The sequence below is a fragment of the Mus musculus genome, chromosome 14, assembly GCF_000001635.26.
Source record: "Mus musculus strain C57BL/6J chromosome 14, GRCm38.p6 C57BL/6J".
In the NCBI taxonomy this organism is placed as follows: Eukaryota; Metazoa; Chordata; class Mammalia; order Rodentia; family Muridae; genus Mus; species Mus musculus.
In genome coordinates this window covers 67,743,642-67,763,470 of record NC_000080.6, presented here as the reverse complement: position 1 = coordinate 67,763,470, position 19,829 = coordinate 67,743,642, and the positions used below count along the sequence as shown (strand labels likewise).

The 19,829-nt window shown below is 45.3% G+C and overlaps 2 protein-coding genes and 1 long non-coding RNA gene across 7 annotated transcripts in view; 2 read left to right on the top strand and 1 right to left on the bottom strand.

The window, feature by feature from the left end:
• The window catches only part of Dock5 (dedicator of cytokinesis 5), a 181,645-nt gene extending 170,102 nt beyond the window's left edge, over positions 1-11,543 (top strand). For 2 of the 3 annotated variants that reach the window (XM_011245170.2, XM_017316175.1), the window contains 5 exons: positions 145-311; positions 4,272-4,440; positions 5,396-5,534; positions 6,263-6,363; positions 6,949-11,542. In XM_011245170.2, coding sequence (XP_011243472.1) covers positions 145-311; positions 4,272-4,440; positions 5,396-5,534; positions 6,263-6,363; positions 6,949-7,053 — 681 coding nt within the window. In that variant the 3' untranslated portion in view covers positions 7,054-11,542. Of the gene's footprint in view, positions 1-144; positions 312-4,271; positions 4,441-5,395; positions 5,535-6,262; positions 6,364-6,948 lie in introns of all 3 variants that reach the window. The other variant, NM_177780.3, reaches the window with a different exon arrangement.
• A 1,015-nt stretch (positions 11,544-12,558) lies between these two features.
• Gm52126 lies at positions 12,559-14,251 on the top strand. The gene is made up of 2 exons (XR_003951162.1): positions 12,559-13,803; positions 13,984-14,251. It is a non-coding gene; the product is annotated as a predicted gene, 52126 (long non-coding RNA).
• Positions 14,031-18,290, bottom strand: Gnrh1 (gonadotropin releasing hormone 1). Of its 3 annotated transcripts, NM_008145.3 has the most exons (4): positions 18,146-18,290; positions 16,991-17,132; positions 15,573-15,668; positions 14,035-14,221 (listed from the first exon to the last, which is right to left on the bottom strand). In NM_008145.3, the coding sequence occupies exons 2-4, from the start codon at positions 17,123-17,125 to the stop codon at positions 14,180-14,182; spliced, it is 273 nt and encodes a 90-aa protein (NP_032171.1). In that variant the 5' UTR covers positions 17,126-17,132; positions 18,146-18,290; the 3' UTR covers positions 14,035-14,179. The 3 variants fall into 3 exon arrangements, 2 of the variants coding, with proteins under 2 accessions (XP_006518627.1, NP_032171.1); XM_006518564.4 differs by lacking the exon at positions 18,146-18,290 and having other exon boundaries at positions 14,031-14,221; positions 16,991-17,890; NR_133010.1 differs by lacking the exon at positions 16,991-17,132.
• Between the last annotated feature and the right edge of the window lie 1,539 nt (positions 18,291-19,829).

Sequence of the window (19,829 nt, the reverse complement as noted above, 5' to 3'; positions counted from 1 at the left end):
CCTGCCCAGCTTAGATTCTACAACCTCCTTAGACTTTGCTCCAAGTCAACATGCCATGATTTCATGAGACCGACAGGGTGGCGGCCCCAGATCATGCTGGCTGTATTGCAGGCTGCTAACCTGAGGGGGCTGCATGTGTTTCAGCCACCCAGCATGACAGAGAGGAAGCCAAGCCGTGCAGGCTCGATGGTACTGCCCTACATCCTGTCCTCCACGCTGCGCAGGCTGTCTGTCACCTCTGTGGCCTCCTCGGTGATCTCCACCTCCTCCAACTCTTCTGACAATGCATCGTCCAGGCCAGGATCGGATGGGTAAGGCTGATTTTTGCACTTGGGGAGAGTAGGACAATATCTTGTGACATTATCTTTGGGCACCAGTGTGAGACTTGGTGTGTTTACACGCCGCTCCTTGGAGGAGAGTAATCCATAGCTGTGGGCTCCTCCACATCTCTTCATGAGGACCACCACTGACCGTACTGTTACTAAAAAATAAAAATGAAATGACAAATTCATATCTTACCACCTACTGAACAACAAACACCTGGTGAGCACAGCTTAATTTCTTATCACGTATTGGTTTTAAAACCACTTCAAACTTAGTTTGCTTCATCAATTAGTCAGAGAACAATATTAGTACAAAATTCCAAAGGCAGAAAATGATACAGCACACAAACACACACACACAAAACCTCTTCATGAGTTTTTAACATTCAGTTTATTAGAAACATCACTAGAGAGTTTCTCGTGTGCGTGTTTGTGTGTGTGCACATGTGCACAGGCACATGTGGGTGCTCTCACACCAGCATGTGTAGAGACCAGAGATTGGTGACAAGGAATCTTCCTCAGTTACTCTCCTCCACCTGATCTTTTGATCCACTGAACCTGGAACTTACTCTGTGATTACACTGGCTGGCCAGTGAGCCCGGATCCCCATCCTTGCCTGCAGTGCTGAGGTTACACTGGCTGGCCAGTGAGCCCGGATCCCTATCCTTGCCTGCAGTGCTGAGGTTACACTGGCTGGCCAGTGAGCCCGGATCCCCATCCTTGCTTGCAGTGCTGAGGTTACACTGGCTGGCCAGTGAGCCTGGATCCCCATCCTTGCCTGCAGTGCTGAGGTTACACTGGCTGGCCAGTGAGCCTGGATCCCCATCCTTGCTTGCAGTGCTGAGGTTACACTGGCTGGCCAGTGAGCCCGGATCCCCATCCTTGCCTGCAGTGCTGAGGTTACACTGGCTGCCAGTGAGCCCGGATCCCCATCCTTGCCTGCAGTGCTGAGGTTACACTGGCTGGCCAGTGAGCTCGGATCCCCATCCTTGCCTGCAGTGCTGAGGTTACACTGGCTGGCCAGTGAGCCCGGATCCCCATCCTTGCCTGCAGTGCTGAGGTTACACTGGCTGGCCAGTGAGCCCGGATCCCCATCCTTGCCTGCAGTGCTGAGGTTACACTGGCTGGCCAGTGAGCCCGGATCCCCATCCTTGCCTGCAGTTCTGTGATTACACTGGCTGACCAGTGAGCCCGGATCCCCATCCTTGCCTGCAGTGCTGAGGTTTAGGTCCACACTGCTTGGCGCAGCTTTTTTTACATGGGTGCTGTAGATATGAACTCAAGTTCTCCTACTTGAACAGTATTTTTCTCACTACAGACATCTTTCCAGCCCCCCAAATCTCATCTTAATCCCTGACTCCTAACCACCAGGACCACCTCAGAACAGATGTGACGATTCCCCAGGGTAGCTCTTTCTAGGAAGTCAAGCGCCTCAATGCATGCTCTTCTCTGTGTTTATTCATATGGCTGTCCCCTAACGTGGCTCTTTAAAACAAGGGAAAACATTTAAGGGTCTGCTCTTCGGGGACGGAAAGATTAAAGTATGTTATTAAATTACAAAGTCGAAGTAAAGAAGTTTGTTTAGCAAATGAATTAATGAGTGAGTAGGAGATGCAAGATAAGTATGTAATTCAGATGGAAACTTTATCAACTGAAAAATACCCCAAGAAAATATTTAGTCATATGCAGTATTAGGTAGGTAGGTAGGTAGGTAGGTAGGTAGGTAGGTAGGTAGGTAGGTAGGTAGGCAGGCAGGCAGGCAGGCAGGCAGGCAGGCAGGCAGACAGACAGACAGACAGACAGACAGACAGGTAGGCAGACAGGCAAGCAAGTAGGCAATCGGGCAGACAGACAAACTGACAGATATTGCTGATATATGATAAAATGATAGAGAGTTGATAGATAGATGCTTAGGTAGAACCTTTTAGAAGGGAAGTTACCTTGAAATGAGATAAAGAACTTTCATACAATTGTTATGGCTAATGCCTACAATCCCAACACTCAAAAAGCTGAGACAGGAGGATGTCTCAAATTTCAGGACTACCTTCAGCTATTGTCTTATTCCCTATTCTATTGCTGTGAAAAGATACCTTGGCCAAGGCAAATCTTACAGTAGAAAGCCTTTAATTGAGGGCCTGTTTACAGTTTCAGAGGGTTAGTCCATTGTGGCAGGGTTGTGGGAGGAGCTTGGTGGCACTCACTGTGGGAACAGTAGCTGAGAATTCCATCCTGATCCACAGGAAGAAAGAGGGAGACCAGAGGCAGACTGGGCTGGGTGTGGGCTTTTAAAGCCTTCAAGCCCACTCCCAGTGCCACTCCTTGATGAATAAGCCATTTTTATGCAAACCACCACAACTGATAGAATGATACGCTGACTAACAGCAACAACAAAGCAGAGACCTCCAAAGAGGAACTTGGAGTCTTAAGGAACTCAGTGTGACCTCAAGCAGACCTCCCTAGAGTTTGTCCTGCCTGCAGTCCTCTAAGCCAGTGACAATACTTAATTCTGGACTGGCTGAAAGAGAGATCTAGCGTTTTTTAAAATCTTAAAGTGATCTACTCAGTGTACTATCTAATACAGGGAGTAACTCTTAATTGCATCCTAATTCAGTCAAGCCACCCATTTAAAAAATTGTAAGAAAATTGGGAAGTTAATTTGAAGATTGTTGCATGAGATTAGGGCATGATGGGGTTGTGGTTATGACCGCGTCTTGTAGAAATGCCCTCTGGAACTATGGTAGGTATGGCACCAGGCAGCCCCTCCCAAGTCATGTAGGGAAGGGTGAGGGCTGTAACTGGGTATGTAGACTAAACAAGACCTGCTCTAAGACGGTCATTTTTGATGATGTGGGACCTGAACATGCGCTTATTATATTATCCATTTTTTTTTTTGCATTGAAACTCAACAAAAACTTTGCCCAATCCAGTTCCAAACCCTTGGACTTGAGTGATCCTCCTGCCTCAGCTTACTAAGTTCCTGGGATATAAGACATAAGACATCATCCTCAGCTGCAGTTATTTTCATTTATGTAATAATAAGTGAAACCAAATTTTATACTTTTTGGATTTTCTTTTTTTCATTAATTATCCATTTATATCTTAAGTTTTTTAAAAATGAGGCTACTCTTTCTATTTTGACTGCCAAAAATGTCTGTCCTTACCTATAATATGCTTGTTACATATCCAACTCTCTCCTCTACGTGTAGTGTTTGATCATGATTCCTGATGGATTAGTTTTCATTATGGGACTTGGAAATCTACTGTTATACCTAGTGGACATTTTTCAAACATTTTGCAGATAACAAATCTAAGACATTGTGCCCAGATTGCCCACTCTTTTACTCTATGGGTTCTGTCCTTATCTCGTCCCTGGGAAGAATAAATACTGGTGGGACCTGAGGAGATGGTTTCCTCAGTAAAGCACCTACTACACAGACGTGAGGACCTGGATTTGGATTCATAGCACCCACATCAAGGCCAGATGGGACAGCACACATATAGAACCCCAGTGCTAGAGTTGAATGGTGATATGCAGATTCTGATAGCTCATTGGCCAGCCAGGCCAGCCAATCAGTGAGCTCTTGATTCCATAAGGATCTCGGTCTTGACAAATAAGGTGGAAAGAGGAAGACACTCCATGTTGACCTCTGACCTTCACATGCATGCTTTCATGCCTGCATGTGGCATGTACACACATGCACACATCCACAGGAGAACAAATATATAACACACGGGAGAGGGTAAATATTCACTAATATTTTCTCTCTTTCAGATGATAGTCTCATTTCTGGACATTTTACCCTGAGTTGTTTGTTTGGTTGTTAAGACTCTGGGAACCTGAGAAGTTGGGTGAAGATGGAGTTGAGGGTCTTGCTGGTGCTTTGGAGTGAAGGCTTATCATTCTGGGATTAATGTTTTGTGACTTTTGTCCTCCTTCCCGGCTGACAGGTCCATCCTGGAACCCCTGTTTGAACGCAGAGCTTCATCGGGTGCCAGAGTTGAAGATCTGCCACCCAAAGAAGACAGTGAGAACCGGATTAGCAAGTTCAAGAGGAAAGACTGGAATCTGAGCAAATCACAAGTCATTGCAGAGAAGGCTCCAGAACCTGATGTGATGGTAAAGGGAGGAGGGCAGGGAGGGAGGGGGGCAGGGAGGGAGGGAGGGAGGGAGGGAGGGAGGGAAAGAAGGAAGGAAGGAACAAGAGCAAGCAAAATCTGCCTCTCAGCCGACACCTGTTCATTGACTGCACAGCAGTGAATTACAGATAAAAGCCTGGCTGCAGCTAGCTAGTCTCAGGACACCGCAGCCTGTGCTGGTGTCAAAGCACAGATGGCAGGAAGAAACGCATAGACAGAGAGGCTCAAGTCTCCAAGTCAATGTTGGCACAAGATCTCATCCCCCACGGTGTAAACACGTGGGTTGCACTTGGAACTGTGGCTCTTGCCACTGTGTTTCATGAGTCAGTGCCAACATTTTCATTCCACTTTTGAACTTTAAACCAGCCACGTTTTCCTCTTCCATAAGCCATGTCAAGTTGTTAAGTGTTTGTGACATCCAACTTTTGCTGAGAGTCCAGGTAGTTTCTTTCCAACTTAGATGGCTCAGTGTATGTGGTCAGGATCAAGCCAGTGGCCAGATCAGAAGTTACCTGTATCTTGGAGTCATTCCCAGCAGGTACCTCTGCCCAGTGCCTGCTGGGTAACGATGCAGTAATCTTAAAAGTGACAATTGGAGAGGGGAGCATGGATGGGTCAGTAGGCAAAGCACTTGCCACAGCTAGTGTGAGCATTGGGTGGACGTCACAGCTTACATGCAATTTCAGTGCATGGCTAAACTAGCTAAACCACTGAGCGGTGTGCTCAGCTATATAGTGGAGAAGACTAGAGGCAGATAACTCAGGCAAGCTGGCCCTCGCATGTGTGTGCACCCGCACACACTTGAGAACAGAAAGAAGAAAGGCCATTGGAATTAAGCCCTTCTGTTAACTTCTGTCCAGCATTTAAGGTATTACTAAGGTCAGGCAGGTCCACCGTGAAGGTTTAATGTTTTTGGTTTCTCCCTTCGTCTTCAGAGCCCAGGCAAAAAAACACAAAGGCCAAAGAGTCTCCAGTTGGTGGACAGCCGGCTGACACCATTCCACAGTCCCTCGCCTCTGCAGTCTACAGCCTTGAGCCCACCCCCACTCACTCCCAAAGCCACGAGAACCCTAAGTGAGTTTTTCCAGGTCTCCTAGATTCGTTTCACTAGGAAATAGAGAATGGTTACGAATCCTGGCACTTCTTAATTAAACCAGCCACAAATGGCATGAGGCTGTTTCAGAGGTGGTTCTGTCCAGTGGCCATTGGAATCATCAAGGACTGGAGTTTGGGGCTGCACTTATTTTGGTAGCAATCCTAAGGGTCTGCCTGACCCTTTTCCACCACAAGTCACATACAAAGTTACCACTGAGTATTAGACCTGTTCAGGGCTATAAATAGACCCAACCAATATACTTCTGTCAGCCTGAGACCAGCCATGTGCAGCACTTGGGACAAACTCAAGGGTTCCCATAGCACAGAGGCATAGGGAAGACACATCTGCCAGTCCCAAATCGGGACAATGGTCAAGAGTTAGGTACAGCCAAGTGGAGGTTCCTGCAGAGCGTGTGTATTTCCATAAACACTTGGGGTTCATCAGAGAGTAGTTTAAAAATATTCTCATCTTCCACTTAAGAGTAAAGACTGGAGTTTACGCATCAGAATTCCATGTGAAGCTTTCTGGCGAATTAAAGAACACTTGTGTTCATGTGGGTACAAGATCCTCTCCATTCTTTCCATAGACACCTCAGAAGTGGCCACAGCAATGAGTATAAGACTGATATACGTGCCCTGGTGGCAAGCATTATATTTATGAGGTATCTGAGTACGTCCTCATTCTGTCTCTTTTGTATCATGCCCAGGCTCCCCATCTTTGCAGACAGATGGGCTGACGGCTTCTGTCCCTCCTCCACCTCCCCCCAAAAGCAAACCGTATGAGAGCAGTCAGAGGAACTCGGCTGAGGTAGGAAACTGCAGGTTGCTGGCGGTGTGACCACCAAGCACCACCCCTGGGAAGACAACACTGGCCTGTCCACGCTGTGAAGAGGGGAGGGTTCCCCCCTACATGTGGCACTATAAAGTCAGTGCCTGGTTTGCTTCAGAAGCCTCGGGAGATGGGAATGGAAATATGCCAGCGGCCTGCTTCAGATAGATAGGCGAAGGAGCATGTTCTCTGCTTCCCACACTGGTGGTGCACGAGTGGGTTCACGTTCACACCGAAGCCTGACTTCGCTGCAGTAGACTCAGATGGGCTTCATTCCTCCTTTCACTCAATATTTACTAAGTGCTTCTTAAAGTATATGCTAGCTACCCAGACATTGGTGATGCAGCCGTGGTGTGTGTGTGTGTGTGTGTGTGTGTGTGTGTGTGTGTGTGTGTTCATTCAGCTCCAGGGAAGAGAACAAATGAGTATCGTCCCCTTTTTGTCTTGTACAGATGGTATAAATACATGCACATCAAACTTGACAATGACACAGATGCATGGAATGGGAGGGTGACTTAGAAGTAACAAAGGGACTGTCTCTAACTCCATGTGTCTTCTTTCCAGATTGCTCCCCCACTGCCTGTCCGGAGAGACTCCAAAGCCCCACCTCCACCCCCTCCAAAGGCTCGGAAATCAGGCATCCTCTCTTCTGAGCCAGGCTCTCAGTGAGGCAGTCACCCTGACTTTGCACCTCCGAGTGCCTTGGACCACTGCTGCCTGAGAATGGCGCCCAGGAAGGGCGGCCTGTGGAGCAGGGCTCCCTGCCAGCGCTGCTTCCTGCACTGAGACGGCGAACGCTGAGTCCCATCCCCTTCAGCCCGTGGAACGTCCAGAACTGGCCATCTGTCTGCATGAACAAACCTTTCCCATGGTGGCATGCTGGGCTCAACCACTAACTTGTTAGGCCTGCAGATGCCCCTGCCTGTGGTGACACAGGGACAGTGGAGAGGGGGACAGCCCCTGCACTGATGCCTGTGTGGATTTCTCACTTAGCTTCTGGACAGCTGTGCTGAAGACTTCTTCCTTCTCTTCTGCCTGCATCCCTGACATGTACAACCTCCTGAAAGTGCCAGATACTAAGTACACTCCAGGAGCCACATGGTTCTCTCTCCCTAAAGTCTACTGTCTCCTTTGAGGGAAAGAGCCCACGTGCATAGTTGGGGTGGGCCACTCTCAGGTGTGGATGCCTTCTCTGGAGATACCGCAGGCTCACATTCTGACATTCTCCTGACAAATGGCCCACACCACACAGCAGTCACTTGCTATGCCTTGGATTCCATGGAAGCTCTTTGGTACTTGTTTTTCATCTTCTTCCTTTGAGCTCAAATCCTGGGCTCTAAGGGTTCCTAGGAGCCTGGGCTCTACTGGCTACATTTCCAGACCCTGTTGGATTGACGAGGTGGTCCCTGTCTGCTACTTGATTTTACCCTGGAGAGTACAGTGCAATATGATTATTTATTCCTCTTGATCATAGAGTGAATTTTATTGATTACTCGTGGTACTAGTGCCCATACTCCTTTCAGAAGGAAAAATTAGGGTGACTTGGAAGTCCAAATATTATGTCAACATAAATGACCACAAGATGTTATCAATGCTTTGAGTTAGATGGGTTTTTAAATACACACACACACACACTCACCTCATTTTGCAGGTAAAGACATTGAGGCTTCACACAAAAAGTGGACTATAGGCTTTTACTAACAAGCCCAGCTTGCTCACATATGACATACCCCAAGATAACATCTCTAACAAGGTCTTGACTGCCTAGCCCCAGTGAAGATGGTATTTGAAAAGTCCCAGATAGTTCTTTTTTTTTTCCATTTTTTATTAGGTATTTAGCTCATTTACTGTCCCAGATAGTTCTAACAGACTTGAGTGTTATTGGCAAAACTGAAAGCTTTCTGGCTATGACTTGGATATGCCCTGGGCATTCTCGAATCTCTCCAATGGCCTTGCCCTGAGTCTTTTCTTCCAAGTTCAAGTGAACAGGAGGATTCAAGCATTTGCATACCCGCCTCTTCACGTCTTTGCTAAGGGGGATGCAAGATGCCCCTGGTTCATCACAGCCATCAGAGGAGCAAAATACAGAGGCATGCCTGGCACAGCACTAGAAAAGTTAGTATACACACCCCAGAAAGCCACAAGAGTCTCTTTACTTCCATGATGGAGCACCCAATGCAGCCATGGAAAGCACACGGGCTCTGAAATGGTCTCAAAGCTCCCGTGTCACCATAAGATTTGCACTTGAAAATCTGAGTGTTTGTTTTCTCACTTTTCAAAGTGGGGGATAGTCCCTCCCACATGGGTGGTTGTGGGGTGCAATTAAGGTTTGGAACGGGGTGTGCATCAGTGACTTTCTTCTCTCTGCTAAGGTAAGGTCTGATACGGTTTGGTTTTTCTTCAGGGTATATGAGGTTGAATTCAGATATGCATCTTCCCTAAAAAAAAGAAGGCAGCCTGGGGCACCATTTGCACGGAAGGGTTAATAAGAGTTGAAGATTATTTTAAGTACAAAGAACCAGGCCCTGGTGTGAAGAAGGAGGGAAGGAACCAGAAGGGTGCTAGAGGGTTTCCAGGGAGCTTGGGACTTCTGAGAAGACCCTAGCAGGCTGGTGAAAAAGGACTCGAAGATGTCACCTTGCTTTGCAGGCCGCCATTGAAAACCTGGGTGGGAAAAGAACCAAATCCTCTGCCTCTTCTTGCAGTGACAGTAGCAGGGGTGAGTCCTCAACCAGTGAACAGTAGCAGGGGTGAGTCCTCAACCAGTGAACAGTAGCAGGGGTGAGTCCTCAACCAGTGAACAGTAGCAGGGGTGAGTCCTCAACCAGTGAACAGTAGCAGGGGTGAGTCCTCAACCAGTGAACAGTAGCAGGGGTGAGTCCTCAACCAGTGAACAGTAGCAGGGGTGAGTGAGTCCTCACCCTGGTCTCTGAGCAGAGCTGGGCCTATTGGTGCCTAGATGTGCCAATCCCTTCTTGTCAGGCATTTTCCTGTGATTCCCTTTCCATAGTCATGAAAATAATAGCTTTCAGCTGCCCCAACGCAAAGGACTCTGGGTGATGGCGTAGGTAGGTGCTGGTTTACAAGGCCCTGGCAGAATAACCTCTTTGGGAAGGTGTCTTAGGGCTTCTATTGTTATGATTAGCTTGTATCAAGTTGTCATAAAAACTACCTGGCCTGAAGCTATGGATGAAGGAGTTAACTTGATTAAAAGAAGAATCACTATCAGTACTAAAGTTGAAGACTTCAATGCCGTTTAAATACAGACAGGACAAGAAGAGGGGGACAGAAGAACCAGTCTTTATTGCCCTTGCTAAGATCTCTGAGGTATTGAAAGGCACTGAAATCTGTCCTGAGATTGTCACAGTCTTTATGAATGAATATTGATTGATGGCTTGTGACTCCGTGATATTGTTACATGTCTCTCTCTTTTCCTTCTTTCCCTCTCTGCCATGACGACTTCTCTTACTTTGAGGTTTTTTTTTTTTCTTTTAAAGAAAGATTTCCTTCAGTATACACTTGCTGAGGGCCAGGCACAGTTCTAGCCCCTTGGTACATTCAATAGAAACAGCCTGCTATACAATTCACGCTAGTGTGCTATAGGATCAGAAAGTCAGGAGTGTACGGCAAAGCAGCCTGCCGGAATCAGGCTGCTTGGCGGTGGGCGGCCTCCTCCCTCTACCTCCACCCCTTGCTTGACTCCAGAAATGAAGTCATCTCTCCAGCCAGAGAAATCATACAGTTAGCCACACTGCAGATCCCCTGGGTAAAACAAGGCGTGTCACGGGAGCTGAGATGGGACAATGGCCACCTTGTCACTGCTTTCCAAGTCGAGTCTTTCCCTTCCAGGTGCTTCCAGATCGAGGGGCAGGTTTTGCAGATTACATATCACGAGGACACAAAGCACAGGAGTGCGGACAAAGACGTCACTAGATAGGAGACATACAGGTGACCTTTTCTCAGACAGACATGAGTCCCATATCCCAGAAAGTGCCTGAGTGCCTGCAGCACCATTCTGTAAAACGGACTTGGGAGGTCCTTCTGAGTTTGTGTCTCTATCCCTCACACTTCTCAGGTATAATAAAACGGGCCTTAGACCCTCCCATCAACACAAGACGGTGGAGATGGTATCCCATGCCCCCAGTTCACTTCCTTACGTATTTGAGACTGCATGGGTGTGGCCAGGTCTTTTCTGCCCTGGCCTCCTTTATTCTAAGGAAACCAAAGTGAGATTTCTGTCCAAAGGCTTTTGCTCTAGGAACTGGAATCCACATTTCTCATCCTTACTGGTGCTTTGAGCCTCCCATGCCTGGATAGAATGATCAAAAGCTTTGTGAATGTTAATGAGTCTAGCATCTATTTTTGAGGCATTGGTACAAATTGTCCTAATTCTCGCAGCGGCCTCTGGATAGCTATCTTCAGAATCACTAACCTAGGCTGCTGAGCCCAGATCTCCAGCTCCTCACTCGGGATCAGACTTCCCTTGTGTACTTCGGGGCAGTGGATGACTACTGTTTTCTTGGACATTTTTATTCCTCCATAAGTATGTTATTCAGAATTTTAAGTCAGAAGTGCTGAAGGTGTAGCTCACTTGCTTATTAGCTCATGTGAGGGTCCTGGGTTCTATTCTTGGTCCAGCTAAAGGAATGAAAATTGGCAAACGTGAAGGATCTCTTTGGGTGGGTTCAGAGTCAAGCCATCAGTTGTTAGCTGCGAAAGAAATGGTTTTCCTCTTGAGGTCTTTACCTCTAGCTGACTCTTCAGACCCCCACAGGCATGCCTGAGCTCATCTAAGTTGCCTCTTGCTCACCCTGTCACAATTCCTTCACCATGAGTTTATAACTTACTGGGTTTCATACATGGACAGTTAGGAAGATGTGTGTTGAAGAGTTTTGTTCATATTTGCTGTTATTTATTTTGTAAATTAAACATGGAAATGTATTTTAAAAGTTTATTTTGTGTTTAGCTGGTTATTGTTCTTAGATGAATAAAATGAGAACATGGAGTTTATGGCTTTTCCCTACTGACAGCTCCTCCAAGACACTTCACCCTCAGGAGCCCTCTGCTCATTTCATTAAAGGAGCCTGTTGAGATGTCTACTGTGGGATCTTGGTGTCTGTCTTACCCAGAACTAATAAAATCTGCAGTTTGTTCCTTTCTTTTTGCTCTGCCCATCTAAAGCCATCGCTGTCTGAGCTGAAAGTTTTCTTATGGGAATTAATTTCATGTATGCAGGTTCTTTGTGCATTCTTTATGGCTAAGTAGGCACACGAAAATGGATGGATAAAATAAGAGTTTCTGAGCTGGCCCACTTAATCTATTACTTTTAAAAACTAATAATACACTGTCACCTGTATGTCTAAGCATTTCCCCATGTCAGTGGTTCTTAAATCTGTGGGTCACAATCCCCACAGAGGTCATATATCATATTTTTACATTACAATTCAAAACAGCAAAATTATAGTTAAGAAGTAGCAACAAAATAATCTTATGGTTCTACAACATGCGGAACTGTATTAAAGGGTTGCAGAATTAGGAAGGTTGAGAACCACTGCCCTCTGTGTTTATTAAATATACAGGTGACGTTTCCCCAAGGCACGAGTGAATGTATAGGCTTGGTGCGTTCCAACTGAGAAATTCTGCTTTTGTCTGCTGTCAGAATCAGAGTGTTCTTACACTTATACACACTGTGTGTGTGTGTAATTCAAGTTTCACTGAAGGGAAAAATGTTCAGATGGAGAGAAAGGTTTGGCATTAATAAGGATAATGCTTTTAGGATTCTCTATTTTTCCTTGGTCTTTTAGGCCATTTGTCCACTAAGTGAAACCAATAGGCTTGCAAATACCATGTGTCATCTCAAGTTCATAGCACTAGCAGCAGCCATATGAACACATTTTTCCCCCCATTCAGAGAATCCATTCCTGGCTCCAAAGAAAGTTCCCCAGAGATGGTGTTTGATAGCAAAAACCTAATGCTTCAAATAAAATATGAAATAAGGTCTGATGCTTTTTAATTCCAGCACTTGGGAGGCAGAGTCAGGTGGATTTCTGAGTTCGAGGCCAACCTGGTCTACAGAGTGAGTTCCAGGACAGCCAGGGCTATACAGAGAAACCCTGTTTCAAAAAACAAAGCAAACAGAGAATACATTTGTTAATAGCAAGTTCAAGGCCAGTTTGAGCAACATGAGACTATAAAACAAAACTGAAATATTCATAAAAGGTGGTAGGCTCCCACTTGCCAATCACAGTTTTTGTTTAAAAAGAAAATGCAAATTTAGAATCTTGAGTGGGCATTGCTGAAATCTGAGTTTTTCCAGAGCTCCCATGGCTATCTGAAAGTTGTGAGGAAATGTGAGAATTGTGCTGTCATGTCTAGGACCTTGTGACCTGGCCACAGTAGAACCAAGTTGATTATGAGGCCTAATTACCTGCTTTGGTTCCTACCTCAAAACCCTTCCATGTCTCAAGTATCTGGTTTCGTTGACTTTTCCGTGTACAGTGTAGGGAGTGGTAATCAGAGATCCAGCAGAACTGAGTGCTTCTCCTAATCCCTGAGCCTTGAGGTTTTCTTACTTCAAAGCGTGGACAGTCATGGTTATTTCCCATCTTGCTTAAAGATTTTTGCGTATGTAGATTGAGCATGAAGTTTGACTTTGTCCTTGGGGAGGATAAAATGTGGTTGAGAGGACAGGAACACCAGGTCCTGTATCCAATGGACAATCTATACTTCTGTCTCTTTAAGGAAATACAAAAGTTCTCGGTAAGGAAAACAGTTCTAAGCCATGGTCCCTGCTGTGCTTTGGATGTGGTATGTGTCCTAAAGATTCAAATTATGGAAGCCTGGTCCCAAGGTTGTCAAATCTTTGGGTCATGGTGAAAGCACCCTTAGAATGGATGAATGTGTCTCATGAAAGTGAGTTAGGTCCTGTTAGACCGAAAGAAAGTCTCACGTTATAACCAACTACTCACATAGTAATTGATTCTTGGTGGTTATAAAGTGAGACTGCCCAGTATTGGCATCTTCTGTGAACATCCTATACCATTGTGATACTGTGGTTACATGACATAATTCCGTCTGCCAGATTATGATACAAAGTAACAGATATGACCCAGTCCCACCCATGGACTGTTCAGCCTCTCAAACTATGAACCAAAGGAAACCAACTTTCCTTATCAAGGACCTAGCCTCAAGGACTTTGCTATAGCAACAGAACACTCAAACAGTTCTGAACCTCATGCCTGGCAAGACCAGAAGGCACAGCCAGGAGCTCAAAAGGCTCCGCCTCCCCTCTGCTTCACTTGGGTTCTAGCTGACTTTGAAAAGCAGAAGGAGAGTTCTTTCCCCGCAGAAGGAAGCCATGGCCATGGATATGTCTCTTAGAGAAGGTCAAAGATGCAGTTATGATCCTACAGAAGCCAGGTGAACTAGCTTTCTCTGGCCTCAAGCAGTATGTGAATACTCTTCATGAATGCAGTGTGTGTGTGTGTGTGTGTGTGTGTGTGTGTGTGTGTGTACCATGAACTGTGTGTGTCTCTTGGTCAAAAAGACATTTATGGCATTGTGTTTTCTTTCCCATCTATCCCATGTCCTCATTTAAAGAGCTGCACCCAGAGCTCGGAGTCGGAGGCACATCACGTTCGTGGGACTTGATCCACAACAAACTACTTTATTATGAAATCTACGCTGCTGGGTATAAAAACGCTCAAGCTTACACAATTACAGAGCCATTAACAGGTCACAAGCCTCAGGGTCAATGTTATACTCGGGTGTTGTGGATCCACCTGGGCCAGTGCATCTACATCTTCTTCTGCCTGGCTTCCTCTTCAATCAGACTTTCCTGAAAATATAAAACATGCTTATGAATGTTGAACGGACTAGCTGAAGAATTTCATTGTTTCTGACGTTTTCTAAAATCCAGATCTAAGGACGGGTGCATTTGTCATCATTGTGCTAGAAAACACAGCATCTTGTGGAGCTGTTGACATAAAATCTACATTAGCCGCGTAAAGGATGACGCTGTGAGAAAGGACTGAGTCAAATCAGCTTTGGGATGCTTCATGATGCCATGCGTGGGGAACTTTTGGTGCTGGTTATTTTGATTGGCCTATAAGCAAAATTAGAACTAGAAAGGGAATTAAGATGCTTGCCCACCTTCACTTCTGTCCATTGGGTGTGGAAATTGAAGTCACCGGAGAAAAAATTCTTAAAAATCACCCTTATTTTCATGTATGAATTACTAAGGATTTCCCTGTTCCATGGAGTAGCCAGCAGGTGGCCTCATGCTTTCTGACTGCCACGAATCAATGGGACAGTAGCCCAGAGAACACTGGCACTCAACTCTGGGTTCACTTTCCCCTGTTTCATACTTGTGTTCTCATGAACAACCTGTATTGCAGCCAGGGTTAGGGAACACAACTGTAACTGTACCTTCTCTGGAGGCTGAAAGAAGAAACCGCAAATTCAAGTTCAACTTGGGCTGCACAGCAAGTCTGAAGCCAGCCTGGGAAACTTAGTGAGATTCTGTCTCACAATTTAAAAAAAAAAATCACTTAAAAAAAAAAAAAGGAGGGCTAAGGATATAATGTAGTGGATACAGTGCTTGCCAGGATATATTCTTATCTGGGATCAATACCCAGCAACAGAGAGGAGAGAGGAGAGAGGCTGAGAAGGGATGCTATATCAGGCCAACAAATGTCCCTTCTGGTGGGCATTTAGGACTAACAAAACTGGAAGTCAAACCTGTGGCTCTGAGTTATAAACTTTCTAAGTTTACAACTTAACTGTAATCCAAGTCGGGGATGACCTAGAGCCTTGTCCTTGCTTTCTATCCTTCCCAGGGTCCTGGGAGCTACAGCTGCGGCAAGGGCAGGGTAGGAATCAGCTCAGAGGTGAGTAGTTAGGGGGTTAGGAGTTGAGTATCCTTTAAGAACTGGAGGATTACAGTAGGAAGAAATCTGCCGGTCACTGCAAAGGTTGACTGCAGTGAGTATATAAAGGTTATATAGACATATTTGAATCAATTTAAGAAAGAAAATAGTTTCCAAATGTGAGTGCTCTTTAAGCACAGTGGACATGCTGTGAGGTAGCTAGGGCCCTGCTTCAGGAGTCAGGTATCTGAGGAACTGGTAGATCACTGCATCCAAAGTCCTTTTCGTCTCTAGCTCTATGTGGTGACTACTGTAACTCACCAGAGCTCCTCGCAGATCCCTGAGGGGTGAACGGGGCCAGTGGACAGTACATTCGAAGTGCTGGGGTTCTGCCATTTGATCCACCTCCTTGCCCATCTGGAGATAAAGAATGAGACCCTCAAACATGAAGGTAAAACAAAACAGTTTCCATTTGCACCAAGACTTGTCTGTGGAGAATGAGGCCTGGGGATTTAGGAGGCTGAGTGGGAGGCTTGGAGAGCTGTAAGGTCTAGGGATTTTAAGGTTGCACTTTTAAAGAATGAGCTGGAGTTTAGGAGGTAATGGGACAGTGTTCTCCCAGACAGGAGTGAAGTGCTCTGAGCCTCATGAACAGACTGTACAAATGATACAAGGCTTTCCAGTCCTGATAGGGCTGGGTTTCTCTTTGCTACATTGGTTTTGTTGCTGCTGTTCTTTCATTTTTCTCTCAATTGGGATTTCACTCTGTACCCCAGATTGCTCTGAGACTCATTATGTATCCTGGTCTAACCTTGAACTAGCTTAGAGTGGTGTGTTTGCATCTCAAATTGACAGGGGGTGGAGTTGTGATGGTTGCTTTTAATAGTCAACTTGACCCAATGTAGAATCACCTGGGAAGAGACTCTGTCTAGAGCAGGGTGGCCGGTGAGCATGCCTAGAGGTATGGTCTTTCATGTTTATGATATAGGAAGATGGAGTCGATTGTGGGCAGCATCATTATAGTACTAGGCATGAATACATTTATTTATTCTTTCTCTGTTCTTGACTATGAATCTAACTAGCTGTTCTGAATTCCTACCTTCACATCCCTGCAATGATGATCCCTGGAACTGTAAGCCATATAAGCCATTTTCCTGTAAATTACTTTTTATCACAACAGAAATCAAACTGGGACAGAAATCTTCCTTTTTAGCCTTCAAAGGACTGTGGCTACAGATGTGAGCCCCACCCTCAGCGAGGTTGGATTGATTTCTTGTTTTTACTACATCCTAGTCCCATGACATTATCTTCCCAAAGAATCTATAGAGCGAGGTCTTCAGGAAATTATATCTAGTATGTTTTCCACTTCACAACCTTACATTTGATAATTCATGGATTTGAACATTCTCCATGTTCTTTGCTTAAATGAGACAAGAAATAATGGCACTTATGTCCTTAATACCAATACTTACTGGCAAATTACACAAGAGCATCCATAGCAGAGATATTTGAGAGCACCGTGCCTTGTGATACACTTGGTATCCCACCCTCTTCACCTATCTGTTCTGTTTGCTTCCTTAGTCTTTGTCCAAAGTGCAAGGAGGAATTTGCCTCCTACTCTGTGAAGTCTTCTCTCACTAAAGTCAGTATTTAGAGTAAGCTCAGAGTAGTACCACTGAGGCTTGCACTATCTGGCTCATGCAGTTTGAAGCGAGTCAAGTCAGTGCTGGGAAACTTACCTCTTGGAAAGACTCAACCAAGTGTTCAGTGTTTCTCTTTCCCCCAGGGCGCAACCCATAGGACCAGTGCTGGCTGGAGCAGCCTTCCAAACACACAGTCAGCAGTAGAATGCCGGCCATCAGTTTGAGGATCATGTCCACTCTAAGGGACATCAAGACACAGAGTGAAGAATGCTTAGCAAAGAGGCCAGCTCCTGGACCACTGGCTTCACAGAAACTGCAGAGGTAGTCACACAGCTTGTTTAAAGACAAGAAAACACAGGGACATCTACCTGTCTTGAGCTTCATAGACATGGGACAGACACCTGTAGTTGGTTCTGGCATATGTAGTACTTCTTTGTGGTAAGGCAGTCCATTTTTTTTGTTAATTTGGGTTCCCTGAAACCCGCAATTCATCCCTTACCAAATTGAAACTTTGCCCATGCATCGCCCTTTATAGATTTGTTCTCAACTCTGTTGTTCAAGGTTAGAGCTGGGCCACCTGCTCTGAAAGGGAAGCACCGTCTAAGCACCTCTGGCTAATAAAAGGTTGCATGAATTTGCTACACTGTGGCAACTGCTGACATTTTTCTGTGTGGCATCTAGTCTTTAAAGCATTACAGCTAGCCGGACCAGCTTCAAGACTGAGGGAGAACTAAATACTGATCTAGATAAAGGCACTTAGCTCAGATGCCCTCCTTGCCAAGTAAGAGTATAGTAGGTTGATAAAACGTTCCTCCAAGCCCGGCAGTGGTGGTGCACGCCTTTAATCCTAGCACTCGGGAGGCAGAGGCAGGCGAATTTCTGAGCTCGAGGCCAGCCTGGTCTACAGAGTGAGTTCCAGGACAGCCAGGGCTACACAGAGAAACCCTGTCTCAAAAACAAAACAAAACAAAACAAAACAAAACAAAACAAAACAAAACAAACAAAGTTCCTCCAAGTCAATTTCATCTGATGGGAATGAGGCTAAAAATCAAGATCCAACACTGCTGGCTTCCTCAAAGGTCGGCTCTCTCCCAAGGCTGGTGGGTGATAAGGGCAGTCAATAAAGGGCAAGGCTTCCTTGGATACAATCACAACGTGTGTGATGACTTGAGCCCTCAGTGCAAAAATACCCTTTAGACATACAGTAATAAGCAACATTAACAACAATGCTAGAACAACAAAGAACTGTACCTGTTTGGATGTGAAAGTCAAAGGGATCTCGAGCTTCCGTTGGTAGGTTGAGTACTTCGAAGTTTCTGTCTGCCTAGCTTCCTTTTTATATGATTTTTTTTTTTCTGGGACACTGATGTCTTCCCCGCTGGTGAGCACAGTTGCAGCACAGCCCATAGTCTTAATAGTTAGTTTTAAACCCTCACAAAAAGCCTCTTAATGGTGAATGTAATTGCAACACCTGCTGGTCTATCTGTTGCATTTTCTTAAACCTGGTCATTAAAATCTTAGCTAAAACTTTCACAGCTGAAGCTACCATTCTAAGGGATTAAAACCCAGCCATGTTGAATTCCCCTGAGGAAGCTGGCAGCCCAATGCAGAGTTCAAAGATAATCCATGACCTAAGTTTGGTGAAGTTAAAGACACACTGAAAAACTCACAGGGAAGTTAGGTGATAAATACAGAAAGCTGAGACAGAGTACCTGAGAGCTTAGCATTTGGGTCTCTGTAAGAGGAGACATTTAAATCAGATGACCATAGTGTTGGTGAGATGGCTCAGTGGTTAGAGGTTGCTCCCAATCCTGACAGCCTGAATTCTATCCCAGGGTCCCACAGGGTGGAATAAGAGAATTGATTTTCTCAAGTTGTCCTCTGACCTTCGTGCATGTGCTATGGCACATTCACACAGACAGATAGACAGACACACACACACAGACATAACTTTTTTTGTATGTATGTATGTATGTATGTATGTATGTATGTATGTATGTATTTATTTATTTTGGTTTTTCGAGACAGGGTTTCTCTGTGTTGCCCTGGCTGTCCTGGAACCCACTTTGTAGACCAGTCTGGCCTCGAACTCAGAAATCTGCCTGCCTCTGCCTCCCGAGTGCTGGGATTAAAGGCGTGTGCCACCACACCTGGCTTAATTATTTTTTTAATACAAGATGAGTACACTGCCGCTGTCTTCAGACACACCAGAAGAGGGCATCAGATCCCACTAGAGATGGTTGTGAGCCACCATGTGGTTGCTGGGAATTGAACTCAAGACCTCTGGAAGAGCACTCAGTGCTCTTAACCACTGAGCCATGTTTTTGTTTTTCAAGACTGGGTTTCTCTGTTTAGTCTCGGCTGTCCTGGAACTATGTAGACCAGGCTGGTTTTGAACTCAGAGCTCTGCCTGCCTCTGAAACTTTTGCTATCTTTACCCTGTCTATAACCTATGAAAGTTGTTTCTAAGCCATCTGCCTGTTAATAGCTCTTTGTATCAAGTCATCATTCAATATATATATATATGTGTTTTATATATATATACGTTTTAATGAATCACTGAGTGAATAATGGACTTTTTTTAAAAAACCATCCTTTAGCAGATGCTGCCTCTATTTCAGAATGAAACCTCTGTTTACAATACACTGTGAAAATCTGTTCCACTACCTAAGCTGTAAAAATGCTTTAAAAGTTAACACAATTATTTGATCATTTTACAGCTGAGATCGGAAACATTGCTGGCAAAATGCTAACCCCAATCCGCCATTGCTTAGTGTCCTTTGAAATAGCAAACCCTCCATTTGCAAGGGTTTCAAGTAAAGAGTAATAACATTAGGCCCACATAAGCAGCATTAGCTCCCAGGTCGTCTGTGCTCAGTCCTCATGACAGGGTAGGGAAGAGGGACTTTGCAGTGACTGAATCATTTTATTTAGA